The 17,503-nt window shown below is 42.3% G+C and overlaps 1 protein-coding gene across 1 annotated transcript in view; it reads right to left on the bottom strand.

Annotated features, from left to right (window-relative positions):
* snd1 (staphylococcal nuclease and tudor domain containing 1) overlaps positions 1 to 17,503 on the bottom strand; it is a 180,094-nt gene that overhangs the window by 31,316 nt on the left and 131,275 nt on the right. The window contains exon 18 of the mRNA XM_079656361.1: positions 5,320 to 5,461. Within this exon, the coding sequence (XP_079512487.1) occupies positions 5,320 to 5,461 (142 nt within the window). The remainder of the gene's footprint in view (positions 1 to 5,319; positions 5,462 to 17,503) is intronic.

Genomic DNA, 17,503 nt, shown 5'->3' with positions numbered 1-17,503 from the left:
TAGAGAATGGAAATGTAAAGCAAACACTGCAGGCGGTGAAAGGACTTCAGTTTCTAAATGTGCACCCTTGTTTTTTTGTCAAGCTCTTTTGTATAAAGTAATCATCACTTGGCGGCTTTGACATGACATCCAATTAGCGGGCCACTCACCCTGATCAATATGAAATGCTACAGTAATTCTCATGTCCTCTTATTGAAATCGAAACCATGAACACCATGGTTACTGTGGCAACTTGCCTTCATTTAATATAGAGTAGGATTTGAAAAGAAAGATGCTATTACTGGGAGATCACTGTAGAGAGGCCATATTACCAAAGATGCTGTGTGAGTGGAGACGGTGTGAATTCCTCAATTGGCAAAAAGAAAACAAGCACTTGAAGACATACTGTACATTTCAAAGTCATGGAATTCAATCTCCAAAGACAGAAAGGGGCCAGGATTGAAGTGCAGCCAGAGAGAGAACAGCTCCCTGCCTGCCTTGCTCCATCAGTAGCTAGGTCCAGCATCATTAGGTGATGAACAGCTGCTGTGTGTAAAAGGTAGAAGTGTGAATAATGTGGACGGAGTGGCACCTGGTTGGGGGGAACGACTCTACTCATTATGAGTCTGTATGAGTGCCAGGAAACAAGCACCAGACAGGATGTACCGCCAACTGCGCCACAGCTGAGGCTCGAGGTGGGCAGAAGACGTGCGTTTGTCGGCCGATGCCCGTGCGGAGGTGACGACTGAGAGAGGTCCAAAACAGGAAGGGGCTGCTAGCTCGGCAAAGAAGAGCCTGCAGTGGTGTCCAGCGATGCAGTCTGGAGGCCATTATTACATCTGAAATGTCTGAGGTTTGTAGCTTACCCCAGAGTTCCTAAGGTTAGATTTAAGACTTTTGAAATGCCACTCGAAATGAACTGTTTCCATAACTGCGTGATGTGCATGCAATAGCTATTTGGCAAATTATTATAAAAACTAATAAGGCCGAATATGTTTAAGAAAAGTAGCTATAAAATCATACTTCACATGTTCATAACATGTTTGAAAAAAGATTATCAAGACATTTAAATACCAAAAAAGGCCTTATTTTGATTTCACTTATGGGCTTGATGACTTTTAAGAATAAGCATGGTTACATACATTGAATATACAACACTCTGTGGACAACTAAGAATCCAATGTATCCTTCTAGTTTCATTCAAATCTAGTACAGTATAGACTTTTCAACTGGAGCTCAGCTTATGAGGTTTCAGGGAAACTAATACTCCTGTACTTTATGTCTTTGATTAGAAAAACTTGAAAAGCAGCAGAGCATCCAATAATCAGGCCGCAGCGATTGCAGCTACGCACCCATGAAGACTTCAGGGCTATATTTAGCAAGTTTTTTAATTATGTGGACTCTGCAGCATAGAGGCAAAGCAACAGCAATGTACAGCATAGTCACTTGCTCCCCACTGTGCCTGGAGTGGCCTCTGTCTTTTAGTGTCCAAGGTCACACAGATCTGTGCAGGTCCCCCTCTGACAGTAATTGCATATAGCCTCCGGAGACAGAGCAATACAGAAAAAGGGAAATTGGGAGAGAAAAGTGAGAAAGCAGAACCAGGAAGAGACAATGTGAGCGGGGAGGAAAGTGAGACAATGAGAGATAACCGCATACAGCCACAGATAAAGAACCTTAAAATAAACGGAGGATTTAACAGCACAATCCCTCAAGCTTCTTAGTGACTGGGGGGAAAAAACCATTCCTAACGTGAATTAATCCACTTATCGGGTCTGTGTAAAGATATCCATACATGAAAAAAAGCAGCACTTAAGAGTAATTAAATGTGAATAATTAAAATGGGAAAAGTGGTAAAACACAGAGCGCTAAGGACCCCCGGAGAATATAAATATATTACATACCACGCTTCCTCCACAAAAGAACCACTTAGTAGCTAACAGCGTAAGGATGATTTCATGGGCCTATGTTTGTTTAAGTGCAACAACAGCTGTGTACACTCCATTCACCACTGCCCTCAGTGAGACCACAATAAAAATACAAATAAATCCTGGACTCCAGACTCCCATAGGATTAATGGTTGGTAATAGCATTTGCATATTGATGCTGGTTATCCTATGGTTTTTATAATGTTTTTTCCTGTGTTTTCTTTATTGCTATGAAACAGATGCACTGACCACTTACTGTACAGCTATTAAACTGCTATCTTGCCCTAGTGGCGACTATATCGTGCTGCCATCTGCCTCAAAGTGTATGTGTTCCTATGGATATCATTCTTTATTTGACTTTGTTGTCTTCTGTAGAATGTTCATTTATTTGAATTGACTTTTAATCACTGTGAAACCCTGGTTCACAGCTCCTGCTCCTTATTGTGAGAATTATCTTGCTACCTGGAACATTTCACGGCTCTTTCTTCTCATCTCGCTGCTGTGACACTTTCATTTTCCTACTTCGAATCAATAAAGTTCATCTTATCTTATTGAAGATACGGTTGGAAACAAATGGAAGCTTAACGCCACACAGAAAAATGTCTTTCTCTGCCAGTCCCAGCTGCATCTTTAATCATTTCTGCTTCTATAAATACAGCTACCTTTCATGATTGGTTTTTACACCCACAATAAAATCTGTGATTATTGAAGTTAAGTAAATGGTCTCGCATTGACCATAAGTGGCACCGCCGTTTTATTTTCTCCATTTTTTATTCAGTGAGGCTTATCCCCAGCTTCCAAACTGAACATCAGGCGAGACCGGGGGAGAGACAGTTAGCTGGCACTCTATGTCACAAGTGTGCTATACCTCAAGGATGGTCAAGGAGTACTCAATGAAAGTGTTTGCTCCATCTGGCAAATGGAGTGCCGGTAGCAGTGCCAAAAAACACTCGGAAATTTGACTCTGAGCCGGTGAATTTGTAACCGCAGAGCAGAAAATGGGTAGGTTTTGTAAACAATCAAGAGAAGTATTTGAATTCAGAGTGTCACAGAGGGCATTAAGTGCTATTGTATTATGATAAAACGCAGGGATGTTTACAGTATTGCATGCATTACTAGCTGTCTGTCATTTTAGCGAAGTGTCAGCTTTTATTAGTGTTCTGCATCAAGTCAGTGACAGGCTTCATTGCTTTAATGCTCTGGCCAAAGTGCAGGAAACCCATGGGATGAGGTCATAACATACAGAAGTGAACTTTGGCACAAATGATCCCGCTTTTTGGTTTATGCAAAGTGTTGTTGCCATCAGTCACAATCACAAGCGTATTTATGAAACTCAAACTCTGCTTGGAAGCTTATCTGAGTTTATATATACACATTCCTTCACTTGAGAAATTGAGGGAAAGCGAAGAGAGAGGGGGGGGGGGGGGGGGGGAGTGGAACATGTAATGATATTGCAAAGCACTCAGCTTGTATGATTTTACAGGCCCTAACACTTTGATGTGCTCTTCAAGGGGTTGGTATGACTTAATGTAGCTTTGGGGGAGCGTCAGCGAAAATGAAAGAGACCAAGAGAGAAAAGGAGATGGAGGAAGGCGGGGAGGGGCAAACAGTGTGATGTAGAGAGATGAGGAGAGGGAGGAAAGGGTGAGGACTGGTCAGGTTTTGCCTCCCTGCTGAGAATAACACTTTTTTTTTAAACTAGCACGTAAGCTTCTTGGTGGAGGAACACGGGGCAATTAAAGGGAGAAAATAAATAAACAAAAAGGCTGCAGCATTGCTGGATCATCTAAAAACACGCCTTTATATGAGAAATATTAAACATCTCACAGCTCTCCTGTCAAAACACACTGAGAGCAGCAATATAAAAAATGCAGTTTGTGTACATTTTGTTAAATGCAACACTTCGGTTGCTTCCCTTACAGACCCTAAAGAATATATGGGATATAAGCTTTGAATCTATAAAAACATGTTGACTTGCTCTTTCATGTGAAGCTCAAGTACTTACAAGCCCCCAAACTCCAACTCCATTAGATTATAAATTCCACAATGCATCTTGCCTTTACATTTTCCCAGCTGACAGTGATTGATGCTGAAGGCCTCAGGTCTACATGTGCTGTACATTTCAGCCTCCTGCCAGTTACATGTGATTCTGATCAGGGATAAAACATCACACATAACCTCAGTATCTCGTCTGAACTGCAGGAGAAGGAAGCTGAAGTAGCCAGAGGGAATGTAAAGGCTTCAGATCAAGGCGGGGAGATGAGTAACAGATTGTTTTTGCACTCTTATTAACCCCAGGAGGAAAAGAGGTAGAGGGGCTTTCAAAGGAACAATTGAGGCGGCCAAATGCTTTCCACACTCATTTGTGATTGGATTATTATGGTGTGAGTGATGCTTGGGCTCAGATTGGCGTAAATGAAGGCAAATTAATTAATTATGGCAGTGAGGCGAATTAAGAGGTGGCCAAAGTCGATTTCATGGCCTCCGAAAGGCTGTGGGGCCAGATGTGCGGGGCGGCTGAGAGGGGAAGACTTCAGCATCCTGTGCCCCCCCACACACAGGCTGGCACACGATGAAGGGGCAGTGATTGGCATGGAGGCTTCACAACTGTTCCACCTAGTTTGTGAGTGCAGGTTTTGGTGTAATTGTTACACTGATTAAGTCACAAAATCAAATGCAACAAACGCAGGTTGGTTCAACTTCTAATGATTCAGTAGATGACGCTTGCCAAGTTTCTATGTCGGCCACACACACACACACACACACACACACACACACACACACACACACACACACACACACACACACACACACACACACACACACACACACACACACACACACACACACACACACACACACACACACACACACACACACACACACACACACACACACACACACACACACACACACACACACACACACACACACTTTCAGAGGGAGCAGCCATGCAGGAATACTAGGGATTGTTAGTTTTCCCATCTCCAAACTGTTCTCTCCTTTCCTCCCCCTGTCACTTCTGACAGGAAGGGATGGTGTGATGTATTCCTGTCATTCAGTAGTAATAATAAGGAGGACGTCCTTTGATTTGTCTTCCCTAGTGGGAGGGGGGGCTGCGGGGGGTGATGGGGAATGTCAGAGTGGTAGAGATAATTGTCATTCATAAAGTCAGTGTGCTGTTTAAAAGGGAGTCCTTGTTTGGACCTGAGAAATGTTGGTATTTGGTGAAGAGGATGATGAAATAGTCACTGAGACCTACAAAATGTTTCAACAGCAATGAAAATATGTACTAATTGACTTATAAATAGCGGTGTTTTGGAGTTGATTTTGTACATTAAAGAAATATATATATTATTTAAGTCTGTTACTCACACATTTTTCAAGCACACAAAACACAATGCTGACATACCTGTCTCTACGTCCTGGGTGTAGAAGTGCAGGGTGTCGCAGATTTCCGTGACAAATACTGGTCTGTAGTTGGCCACTCGTTCTTTTTCTTCTGTTACATACACAACCTCCTCCACTGGTTTCTCCTCATAATTGGCCCAGATCTGGAGTACACACACACACAAGGAACACAGAGTGGTCAGTGAAGGCATACATACCAGACTTTTGCTTAAGCAGTTTGGAGTACTCTTTATATCATTTGAGAAAGAGATAACAGATTGAGAACTTGAGTCAAACTAACAATGGTTTAATGTTACATTTGTCCAGTTACTTAATATTTTTGAAATATTTTTTGAGTGAGGCAGAAAAATGCATACATTTTCACTGTAATTGGGTCAAATATTTGTGAAAGAATCATTATAATGAAAGAGATAGACATATAGGAATTACTTATTTTCAAATCAACATGTATTACTCATTATGTTGGGCCAAACTCAAACCCACGATGCTACCAGTATATAGTACAATGTATCATTTCCACCCAGCTTTCTGAACCATGGTTATGCAAAAAATATGTTTCAATTCAAAGCACATCATTGTGGAGCTCCTTTTGTCTAGATGGTAAGGGTAATCATAGAAGTGGTAATAGACCAATCGACTGATTCAACATGCCTCGCCGATGATTTGAAAGTAACCATGGTTTTCATAAACGAGTCTGAAAATGATTAGAAACTGGATAATCCTCACGGTAAAAGTTGCCAAATGAGTTTCAGTTTTCAAGACATGATCAGTGATTACTCAAGAGAATAGTCTGTAGTTTCGGGTAAAATACATTAAAAACATTCTTACTTGCAGCCCTAACTTAGAGTTAATGTTTAAAATGTAAGAAACAAGGTTTTGCTCATAATGGAGACTATATTTCTGTTAACAAGTGACAAACAAAACAATCTTGAAGATAGAAAATATAACAGAACATTTGTCTCAATGATTCCCAATAATACAAGGTGGGTGGATATGGGTGTTTGTGTTGTTTGGCCAAACAGGACGCGTGTGATTATTTGGACAAGTCTAACAACCAATTCCGTGTGTTAAGTTTTAGACCTCGGCAGTTGTGTAATGTGAGGATATTTTGGCTAGGGTTAAACGTTATTGTTAGAATCAGGTAAGGATGCAGGTTGAGGTTAGACATGTGATGTAGAGTTGTTGATGATATAACAGGTTAGGGAAATAATGCAGGCAATGAGGTTCCTCACACACATAGCAATGTGTGTATGTGTGTGTAAGCAGGCTGAATCCTTTCTATTCTGCATCAAGGTTACTTCTCTTTCAGCTCCCCGGGAGAAACAGAGGGCAAGAGGCTCATTAGGGAGAAGTGCTTTGCCTTGGGCCACATATCAAACTGCATGGATGTGTGTGTGTGTGTGTGTGTGTGTGTGTGTGTGTGTGTGTGTGTGTGTGTGTGTGTGTGTGTGTGTGTGTGTGTGTGTGTGTGTGTGTGTGTGTGTGTGTGTGTGTGTGTTTACAGAGAGCAAGGGATGCGGCAGAAAGAGTAGGTGGTTGTCAAGACTGTATATAAGGTGTTTGTATACAGCTTCAAGTACAGTAAATGTATTAAAGCACGTGTCCCGACACAGGATGGTCAGGATGAAAGCGATCCAATCAACTCCCTGCAGATGAAACGAAGGGGTAGGGGAGTGAGGGCGGTGTACGGGGGGAGACGGGGGAGTGAAGAGGGGCGGGGAACTCAAAAGTCAAAAAGTGCAACCGAGCTCCACAGTGCTCCAACGGCTCAGCGTGTTTTCTCTTGTGATTTCTGCAGGCTATTTGGGACGTGTTTACTTTCAAAGGTTAGAGAAAGAGAGGGTGGAAAAAGGCAGGCAGGTTTTTTGTTTTTTTTAATAAGGCAGTGATATTACCCAATTAAGTTCTGGGTAATTATTTAACGGCATGATATCATAGAGCTAATTAGATTAGCTAGTTTTAATGTTGTCATTTTTTCACTCTTGCCTTAGCTCATCTGCATAGCTATGCTAGTGTAAAGGCTTAGTTAATCACACCCGAGGCTGCTAATATTCTGGCTCTTCAGCATGCTATGATTATCCTTTTACCTCATTGATGTGGTGATGAGTCTTACAGGAGGGAACTGCGTGTGTCTGTGCTCGCAAAATAAATTGGTGAATGAGAAGGGGAAATAAAATAAGATTAATAATCATAAAAGAAATGCTTGCAACTGTTACCATGAAACAAGTGGCTGCTGCCCTGACAACCCCCCCCAACAAAAGACAGGGTCACACTACCCAATTACCCATTCAATTATTCATCGCACAAACGCTGTAAAAAAAAAAAAGAAGAAATAACGGAAGGAGGTCTAGAAGGACCGAAACAAACAGGTGGAAATTCCGGGGATTGAGGGCGAGCAAGGTTAATGAAGAGCGAAAACGCAGCCACGCTTCGTAAATCCCGAGATCAACCAGGATTTTTTTCCTGGATGGCATTAGACCTGCATGTGCATTATTAGCACCATTACATACAGCCGTGTGCACACATTATATGCACAGACACAAATGCTGGACTATAATCACGCTTCCCACTCTGCAATGGAGCTGACATGGCTTTTAATCAAACGTGCGGCACTAATTATGGAAGACACAGATTAGAGTGTCACGTTTTACTAGACTGGTGGCCATCACCGAGGCACCTTGAGGGTGGTAGCAAGTGGGTGGGCTTAGGGTGGGATTCCATACCAAGCCCAGCCACAGGGCTTCCTGTTGACCTCTGACTCTGTGTTGAGTGTGAATGTCACAGTGACAGGTACAAATAAAACGATGGAAAACACATTTGCCTCCCTGTTGGAAAGATCTCTATGGAGCACTAGACTGCTAAATTGACATTTAGAGTTGCACAACTGCATACAACATGAATGATAGGACCAACAGAGGCAGACAGAATCAACAATATGAAGAGGCAGGCGATCCCTTGCCCCCCAATCTGGAATGTTTTGTCGTTGGAGTCTTTTTATTGTTTTCGATTTTCAGCTCTGACTCTGCAGATGGGCAGTTCAACGTGCTGTGTATGTGTTCTCTGTTGCAACCAACAAAGGATCTATTGTTGTTTGAGTTGCCGAACAGTGCACTGCTAGATACTTGAGGGTTTCCAGTGAAAATTAAATCCTGCTGCTCCATCTACTCCCTTTGTAGCTTCACGTGTGAATTAGGGTTAACGCTTTGTCTACATGGTAGGCTTAACATGAGCAGCACGCTAACAGAGCCGAGGCTTAAGGCCTCTTTCCGGTTTGGGTAGTGTTTACATGCAAGTGAAACCAGAGAGAGGATTGATAATATTGACAAAATTGATACTTTTCGTGCTTCTATTCTATCATGCTTATAACAGAAGCATAAAAAACAGGGCTCTAGTATAGTCACGCTATGAGAAGCAAACACAGAAGTTGTGGACACTGGAGCTGAAAATGTTACCATGAAATGTATAAGAATACAAGCCGTAGTCACCCTAACGGTACGTCTACACAGCAGCGTTAAAAAAATCTTCCAACGCTTCTGCCCATTCACTTTGAATGGGGTGACGTCACTTTGCCTCACTTTTTGCCGAACTGCATTGTGGGAAGCGAAGCGGAGATTTCCAGGCATCTCAGGCTTCAAAAGTTGAGCAATGTTAAACTTTTGAATCTTCTGAAGCTTTCATTGGAAGCGTTAGCCAATCAAATCATCTGCCAGTACAAGCTATAGCCAATCAAACCGCTGCTTGTCTGTCAGGGGCGGGAGATTCATGTGATTGGTTGTTGGTCGAGCTTCAGAGTCGCCCGCCGGCAAGCTTTTTCTAAAGCCGCTGAGTGGACGTACCGTAAGTCACATGGATCCAACACTCAGAAATAAATACATATTGAAAGTAGTTTACAATAGCACAAGCTATCCCTCACACATAAGGAGCATTTGTCACAGTAAAAATACACTTGGAAGATCATCTATTGGTTATTTGTTTCACACCGTTTTGCTTCAGGAACACTATAAAGCTTCATCTCTTTTTGAAGTAGAGAAAATACACGGATACACGCACGGATGCCCGCGTGTGCACACACACACACACACGTGCTGTGCCCAGGGCTGATGACCTTCCGTGAGCAGCCAACCATCCTGTTTGTTCCACTTGAATGCAGGTATGTGACTGCTGCTCCTGCAACTGCAGCCAGACGCTAGAGTCACAAAGCTGCCAGAGACAATAAGGGAGAGAGAGAGGGGGGAGAGGGAGAAGAGAACGATAGAAAGATGGGGAAAAGGAAAAAAGCGGCAGGCTATTAAGCTCAGGCTGAAAGGACAACAAGTCCTCATAATGGTGGTCGAGCTGAGAGTGTCCAAGCAGGCATGGTGAGGCGAAGGTCTGTTTCTATCTACATTTTACATATCGGTTTATATCCCGCCACATTTCATGAGTCCATATAGCGCCTTTTTCTGAGAGGCGGCGTCTTTTTCAATTGATTCCAATGAGGAACAAGCGCATGCCGTTGAAGGTAGCCGACTCCAGAGAAGGTGCAGCACCCAGCGTCTTTTTTCTGAGAGCTAAGACGTTTTTGTGCGGCCGGTCAGTGTTGAAAATATTGAAACTTTTCAGAAAAGTGCTGATGACATCACTGTAGCAATTGGATGAAAAGTTTGTTTTAGGCCGTGTCTGTCAGAGACCTAGAGGCCTGTTTGTCGGAGCAGGTCGGTCGGTGGACACTGCATGTTGCTGCCGGTGAGTGTGTGACATTTATCGTCTTTCTCCTTGTTCATAGCTTTCAGAGGTGGTGAAAAAAATGAATAGATGATCAAATCCATGCTAGTCTGTTTTACCACAGCGGCATGCGTTATCGATGTATCGTTGTCATAGAACAAATCTAAAAGAGCTGGGAGCGTTTTCTTGATGAAACGCTGGGGCCGCCTTCTGCCAGAAAAAGGCTCGATGTGGACGCGGGCCCTTACTCATCCATTTCCCTGCCTCCTTAATAGTGCAACACCTCTTACGCCCGTTTTACACAAATGAAAACTAGATGCAAACCACTAGCATCCTGAAGAAGAAATACCTGGTTATTGGGTAAATCCTTACAGCAATTCACTGGTGGCCAGATTTCATTTCTGAGCCTGGCACAGCAGATACATCTCTGATGGAAGAGTAACTCTTCGCAGCTCTGCTGTGGAGAGCGAAGCTGGCCGCTGATCAACTCAGTGCTGGAATATAACTCATTTGATAAAGAGCGCAGTAGTGTAGAAAGACTGAGCAAGTGTGCTACATTCATAGAGTAGATTCACACATACAAGCACAGGTGGGTGAATACACAAACAGATGGATGACTGAACACACACTTGGTGCCAGAAGAAGGGGGTGAGGGTTGGTTTGAACACTGACTAAAGGTGGCAGAGAGTCAATTCTACTGTAGTGTGTGTCTATGGTCTGTTGATCCAAACATGGCTCCATAAAGGATCAACTATGCACTTTATTAGCAGGCCAACATTTCAATAATAAAAAGACACAGGGTATGGTTTCCCCCTTCTTCTGTGAAAAACAACCAACCCAAGTGTCATACTAAATTAAATACAACATATTTGGTTTGCAAGTTCTTTAGGAGTAAATCTCTAAAACTATGAAAAAGTTTTCTTGAGAAAGACTCCTACTCCCTCTCCTATGAAATGAAGAACACGTTACACCCTTTTTTGATTAATCTGACACTCAGAAGAGAGCGCTCCTTGAAAAGAACATTATTAGCACTTCTCTTAACACAGTCCGTCTTCACAGTTGCTCATTAACCCGTCTTCACTACACTAATGCACTCTATAAGAAGCGCTCGACAGCTGCAGTATGCACATGTCGCTGCCCACTGATTCAAACACACCTCGGTGGAGAAGGTATCCGAGCCCTCGCAGCCCATGGTAAACCTATGCATCTCTGAAACAATGCAGCTGTCTCAAAGTAACTCAAGTGTGTTGTAATCTGAGTGAGATATTATAGAGTGGCCTTTCTTCTTACATAGCTCCATTGTTCGTTTATTACCGAATAACACTTGGAGAACAATTGAAATCAATAGAAGCATGTTAGTCATAAGAGCGCACTCTGTAAATCAATTTAGCCCCCATTATATCCCTGATGAATCCCCTTTGGAGAGAATGGGTAATTAATTCAATCGAGGGCACGTTTCTCCTCTTTCGGTACTTCAGTGTTCACTTGTGGCCTTTTTTAAGAAGCCCACTTCAAAAAGCTTAAAGCTCGACGCAAGAATAGAAAGGGACCCCATTTACTTATGATCACTTTGATGCTGTGTAGATGCTGGCTGGGTGAACAACAATACAAGGTATCAAAGGTAAAAGAAGGTAAACACCAACATGTCTGCTCTAAATCATGTTCCTCTGTAGATTTTGTGGTCCAAAAAAATGCCAAAAAAGCAGCTTTGTAATACTTCATGTATGTTCTGTTTTGGTATTTAGTGCAATCCCTCTAAATATTTGAAACACACAATATCCTGCTGAATACAACGATCTCAAGGAAAGAAATTGATTGGCACTCGAAGTGAAAAGCGCTCAATAGAAATCAGCATTGGAGTCACGTTCCTGAGTGGGACAGGTTGGCGTGGCAGAAAGGTGAAGGACCCTGGATTTGCTGTTGCTCGATGATGTTGTCTTTATTGACAAAGCCATTAGAGGCTGAGAATGATCAACAAGACAGACAATTGCTTCAATGAGGGGCAATCTGCCATATCACAGCTGCTATGATTAAGCCATCTCCTCTTAAAGTCACTTTAGCACTTGAAAGTCAATCAATTTCACATCATGCAGTTCTCAACTTATGACATTTATAATTAGTAAGTGTTTAGGGGAGCATGTGTGGCATAGACCAGGGTGTAATTCTTCGTTACATCAATAATGCATGTGTATATGCAGACTTGATAAACAGGTGGAGGGTTATTGGCTTATAATAAGGGGGGGTTCTGGTTAAAATAACCCGTTACAAATGAGTAAATAGGCATAGTTATATTCTCCATATGGCCATTTGGAAAATAAATGACATCATAATGCTGGAAAATAACCTTTGTCTTACAGTAGCTGATGCTTATGTTCCTTTTCCAACACTGGTTATTCAAATATGAGTCACTGCCAACAACTGATGTGATGAAAGGTTGGTGCCAGGTAAATCCTCAGAGAAAGGTAGCACACTGCTCCACTGACTGACAGGCGGCCTACCAGGGTCCCCCACTTTGATTTATCGGCAGTTTTACAGTTCATTTGAGGTGCAGTGATCACAATGGATGTGACACAACAGACCTGTTGTCCGTATTGATCTTAATTGGACAGTGAGTTGAGTGACAGGTGTCAGGGTGGCCCCATCGCTCTTGTACAGTAAAGAAAAAAAGACATTAACCCAATGCAATTGCCTGGCCCTAAAAGGCCCGCCTCAAAGGTTAAATGGGGTTTTGCTACATTAACCCTAATGGTTAACCTTGTCGTGGTGGGATAAGTAAGAGGGGCGGCCGTGGAAGAGAGGAAGATCTGATTTATAGGAGGGGAGGCTTTGCTTGTATGCAAGCTTCTTGTCATTCCTTCCCTGCTGTCCACATATTCAGACATAAAGCATGGCAGTCTTGCATCATAAAGCATATAGATAGACATGGGCTAAGAAGACACAAACACATGAACGTGCACAGAGGCACTGTCGTGGCCTTGGGAAGAATTGGTCCAGGTTGAGCTACGATGATGTAGCAACATTGTTCCTGCCCCAGTGGGCTAATACAGTACGACTGCTCGTAGGCCTGCAAGGCCACACACGTGGACACGGTAACTTAAAACGTCAGCTGCACACAGGCCTTTTTGACAAGCTGTAAAAACTGTCACGTAACACCAGTATATCATGTTTGGGGAGGCAATGGCTCAACACATCAATGATTTTAAAGGTGATTGTTTCGATACAGGTTTTATCCGTATAGTTTTTGAAAAGCAAATAAATAAAAACAGTAAAGCATACACACCAAACCTCATGACAAGCTTCAACAGCTATCAAGAAAATCTGTAAATCTATCCGATAATTCATTGCTCGCAAATAAAGAAGTCAAAACATGGCTTATTCCGTTTCCCAGTTTGCTGCCAGTAAAGACATTATGAACTATCTGGAGGTGAAAACTAATATACCAATAAAATCAAAAATAAACTTTTCTGTAATATTTAAAAAACATATTTTGTATTTATGTTATCATTGCAGGACACATTACAGTCGATTTAGAGACAAATAAAAGGATTTAAGACAGGCGCTTGATCTTTAAAAGCACTGAACAACACTCCTCCTCAACGAGTGGCAAGAGCCAACATCTAGGTTGTAGGTTAAAGCTGAGGCTACACTGACTGTGGATTTTAACTCTTGGATACACTGCCCACCACTGGAAGCCAATCAATCCTAATCTCTTTAAATAATACTATTAGAATATAGGTGTCCACTGTCCATTTTCACATCCCGAATAGACACTGAAGGAAGAGAGTGAAAGCAGGAGAGGGATGGAGGGATGAGTCTCGGATGTGGTTACTTAGCAGATAAATTATGCATTAAAACTGCACAGGTGGCGCAGGACAGGGTTTTTAGGGGAGGGAGCCGAGCAGCTGGGGAATTCATAAGAGAAACGGGAGAGCGAGCGAAGGAGAAAGGGAGAAGGGGAGAGAAAATGATACTCCCTAGCTTCATATCACAGCCAACAGATGTTCTCACATCACAGAGGCGGCAGGCGGGCGGCGGGCCACTCAACCCCGGCTTACACGGCTAATATGTCCCCCCTTATGCCGCCACACACATACGGACACACGCGGGAGGCAGTTGAGGGCTCAGGAACGACCTAAGGCTATCACAGCGGTAACTTGTTACACTTTTTAAATTGACACAAATTGATCGACTTAGACATGTGTGTTGAGTTGGGGGAGGCAACTGGTCTGTCAGAGCCGCTGAGAAAGAACTATAAGCCAAAAGTTTATTTATTTACGTAGCACATTTGAGTGCACAATCTTCACAGTAGAATAAAAAAAGCAAATAAAATACAGAGCAATAAAAAAAAATGAAGACTTGCTAAGAAAATAATAATTACTAACTTGCAACTGACAGAGATTGGTGGCATTTGTGCATAAACTAAAGGAGGGCATGGTGTAACCATGGAAACAGGACATGTGGGTGCATGTGTAATCACGTGCACACAAACCTACACCTGTGCCTCCGTCTTGATTGGCGCTACCCTACTTTGCCGGTCACACACACACACACACACACACACACACACACACACACACACACACACACACACACACACACACACACACACACACACACACACACACACACACACACACACACACACACACACACACACACACACACACACACACACACACACACACACACACACACACACACACACACACACACACACACACACACACACACACACACACACACACACACACACACACACACACACACTTTTTTTCTTTGGCCATATTTAACCAGAGCAGTGACTGTGTCTATCCGTGGCCATTAAAAGATGATCAAGCCGAGCAAGATGTTGTCAGAGCATAACAAAAGCAGCGCTGGGGAATAAGCACGCTATTAAAGCTGGCCAGCTGCAAGTGTGAGGGCACATGATGCAGACACTCAATCTGCAAATGGCGCAGATAGAGGCGGGAAAAAAAAGAGACTGGAGGGGGGTTCAAAATAATTAGGCTTTAGCCAAGACACTTTGTCTGATTGTGTATCGTGATGACCTTGATCAAAAGTGAGGAGGCATAGACGTTTGTACAGAGGGACACAAGTTTTTCTTGCTTTGTGTTTGATTGTTATGTTCGCATGTTATGTTCGCATGTTGTATAACAATTTTGCATTCCTAGACCACTTTCCTATATTCTTTGCCTTTGTCCTATTCCTTTCACAGCCATTTTCATGACCTTGAAGCCAAGTGGTTGAAGTTCCCTCTTTTCTATAAACGTTCAGCTGGTTTAACAATCTATGGGACAAAAGAATATAAGAATACACAGATTTTTGTACAGAACACAATTTCCCTGCCGCCTTTGTTCTCTTTGTCCTTCTTCTGTGAGATATGTTTATAAACTCAAGCTGATTAATATTGATGATTGTGTCCATCACTGGTAATAATGGAAGAGCTCAGAGTAACTAAGACAGGAGGAGAAAAGGGAAAGAATTGAGCAAGAATAAAGTGAGGTGATTAAAAACCAGGACTACCTCAATGTTAAAATGTGTAAGTATTCTATTAAAAGGCAATTAATCAACTTTTTAATTAACAGGCTAGTTTGTACTGGGTTGCCACACTGTTGCCATGACGACTGGTTTTCTAGGGTAGCGTTATCTCTTCTCTTCTCCCCCATTTCTCTGTGGAGGACTCCTGATCATTTTTCTCTCTGATCATACCTTCCCCTCGATTGTTCTTCCGCTCCGTATGCGCTCTCCATTTAAGGAGAGGGGAAATAATAGAGGTATGAAAAGGGAGGGAGCTAGGGAGGCAGGGTTGGTGGGGATTAAGGGAATGGGAAGAGATGCAGGATAGCAGAGAGTGACAGAGAGGTTAATATGGATCTGGCTTTGGCGAGGAGCAGCGATGGAAAGAGAAAAGAAGAGGGAAGAAAGGGAAATAGAAAGGGGGAGGGGGAGGAAAGATATGGTAATATTATCACATCAGAGGTAATGCTCCTTGAATCACATCTCACAGGTTGCTGAGCGACTCAAAAGGCCTAGTGATGCTCTTCCAGTTTGAGAAACAACTCAAGTAATCAGCATCTCTTTAGGGTGGACTTCAGTCGGAACCGTCACATGTGTGTCAGAGAAGTTAGAACAAATCCTAACTATTATGTTGACAAAGGCAGAAATCAGCCCCATGATTCAGATGACAGGGCACTTAAGGCATTTCAGGTTATGCTAGTTTGCCAAATCAACCCATCTAGCCCTGAGATGTGAAACAGGTCAGACGGATTTAGTATTCGATTATTTTGTTTTACTGATGAATTTAGGGAAATGACCAAATGGACTTTAGCATGCTGCAGTAGCTAGTGTTGATTAGGTAAACAAAAACATGTTTGACAAATATGTTTTTTGACAACAATATCAAATCTTAAATGTTGGACTTATGACAAAATAATTAGTTATGGCTAGACTAGATTGACTGAAATGTTCAATAACATGACTACAAAAGTATATTTGACATAGGATTAAAAGTAAATCAAAATAAAAAAAAATCACTTTGACTAGCAATGACTTGCAATAAATGATGACCTTAATGTAATTATCCGTTTTGAATAACACTGGACATAAACATTTTGAGTAGTTGTCAACTTAGACAAAAGTAAAACTATGACGCTGGCAGTAAAATCATAAATGGATACAAAGTCAAAGCTCCAAGGCATATTACATCTGGTAATGTAAAACTAATTTGGAAATGATTTGATTCTTATTTGCAAAGTTTAAGTATTTTCCATTTCCTGTCAGGATAAAAGGAATTATTCTTTTTTTATTTATTCATTAAATCAACTGTTTCCACCGTTGTACAGCCAAATGCTCTGACCCAAGTAACATATTGTAACCATGCTAAACGTTTTGCCGAGACCCATACTGACACATAGAGGAAGTAGCAGAAATGAGCTGGGAAGGGAAAGTAGTGTGGGAAATGTGGGGATAAAAGACAGGAACAAACATAGAAAAAGAGGCTGAGAGAGACCGGTACAACAGGGGGAATCAGAAGTGCAGTGATGACGAGAGCCTGTTTATGTAACCGTCTCTCCCCGAGGCATGAGAGAGGAAGAGAGCGACTCTGTAAAATGCACAAAAACACACTCGCAAAACTAGCAGGAGTGGTCCCGTTCTCTATGTGGAGTGTTTTCTGCAGGCGAGCCAATCAGGAGACAGAGCAAAGTGGATTGACCTAAATTACAAGGGGAACGGTTAAGAATTCATCAAGAATGATCTCAAAGCAGACTTTGTTGGTGACAAAGAGGCAACAGAAGAGGACAGGCACAGAGTTATTCCTTGTCCGCCCTGTTAATAAACCCTTCCACCCTCTTCCTCTGACTGATGAGATGGATTAGGCCAGACACACCTCTAATGGTCAGTCAAAAACCAACGATCAACATGGAGAATGCTGAACAAATCTCATCAATTATTTGTTTAAATAATAAAATTGTGGGTAGGAT

Source organism: Notothenia rossii (genome assembly GCF_949606895.1).
Source record: "Notothenia rossii genome assembly, chromosome: 10".
Classification (NCBI taxonomy): Eukaryota; Metazoa; Chordata; class Actinopteri; order Perciformes; family Nototheniidae; genus Notothenia; species Notothenia rossii.
Note: the sequence above shows the minus strand (reverse complement) of the source record. Positions and strands in the feature narration are given on the sequence as shown.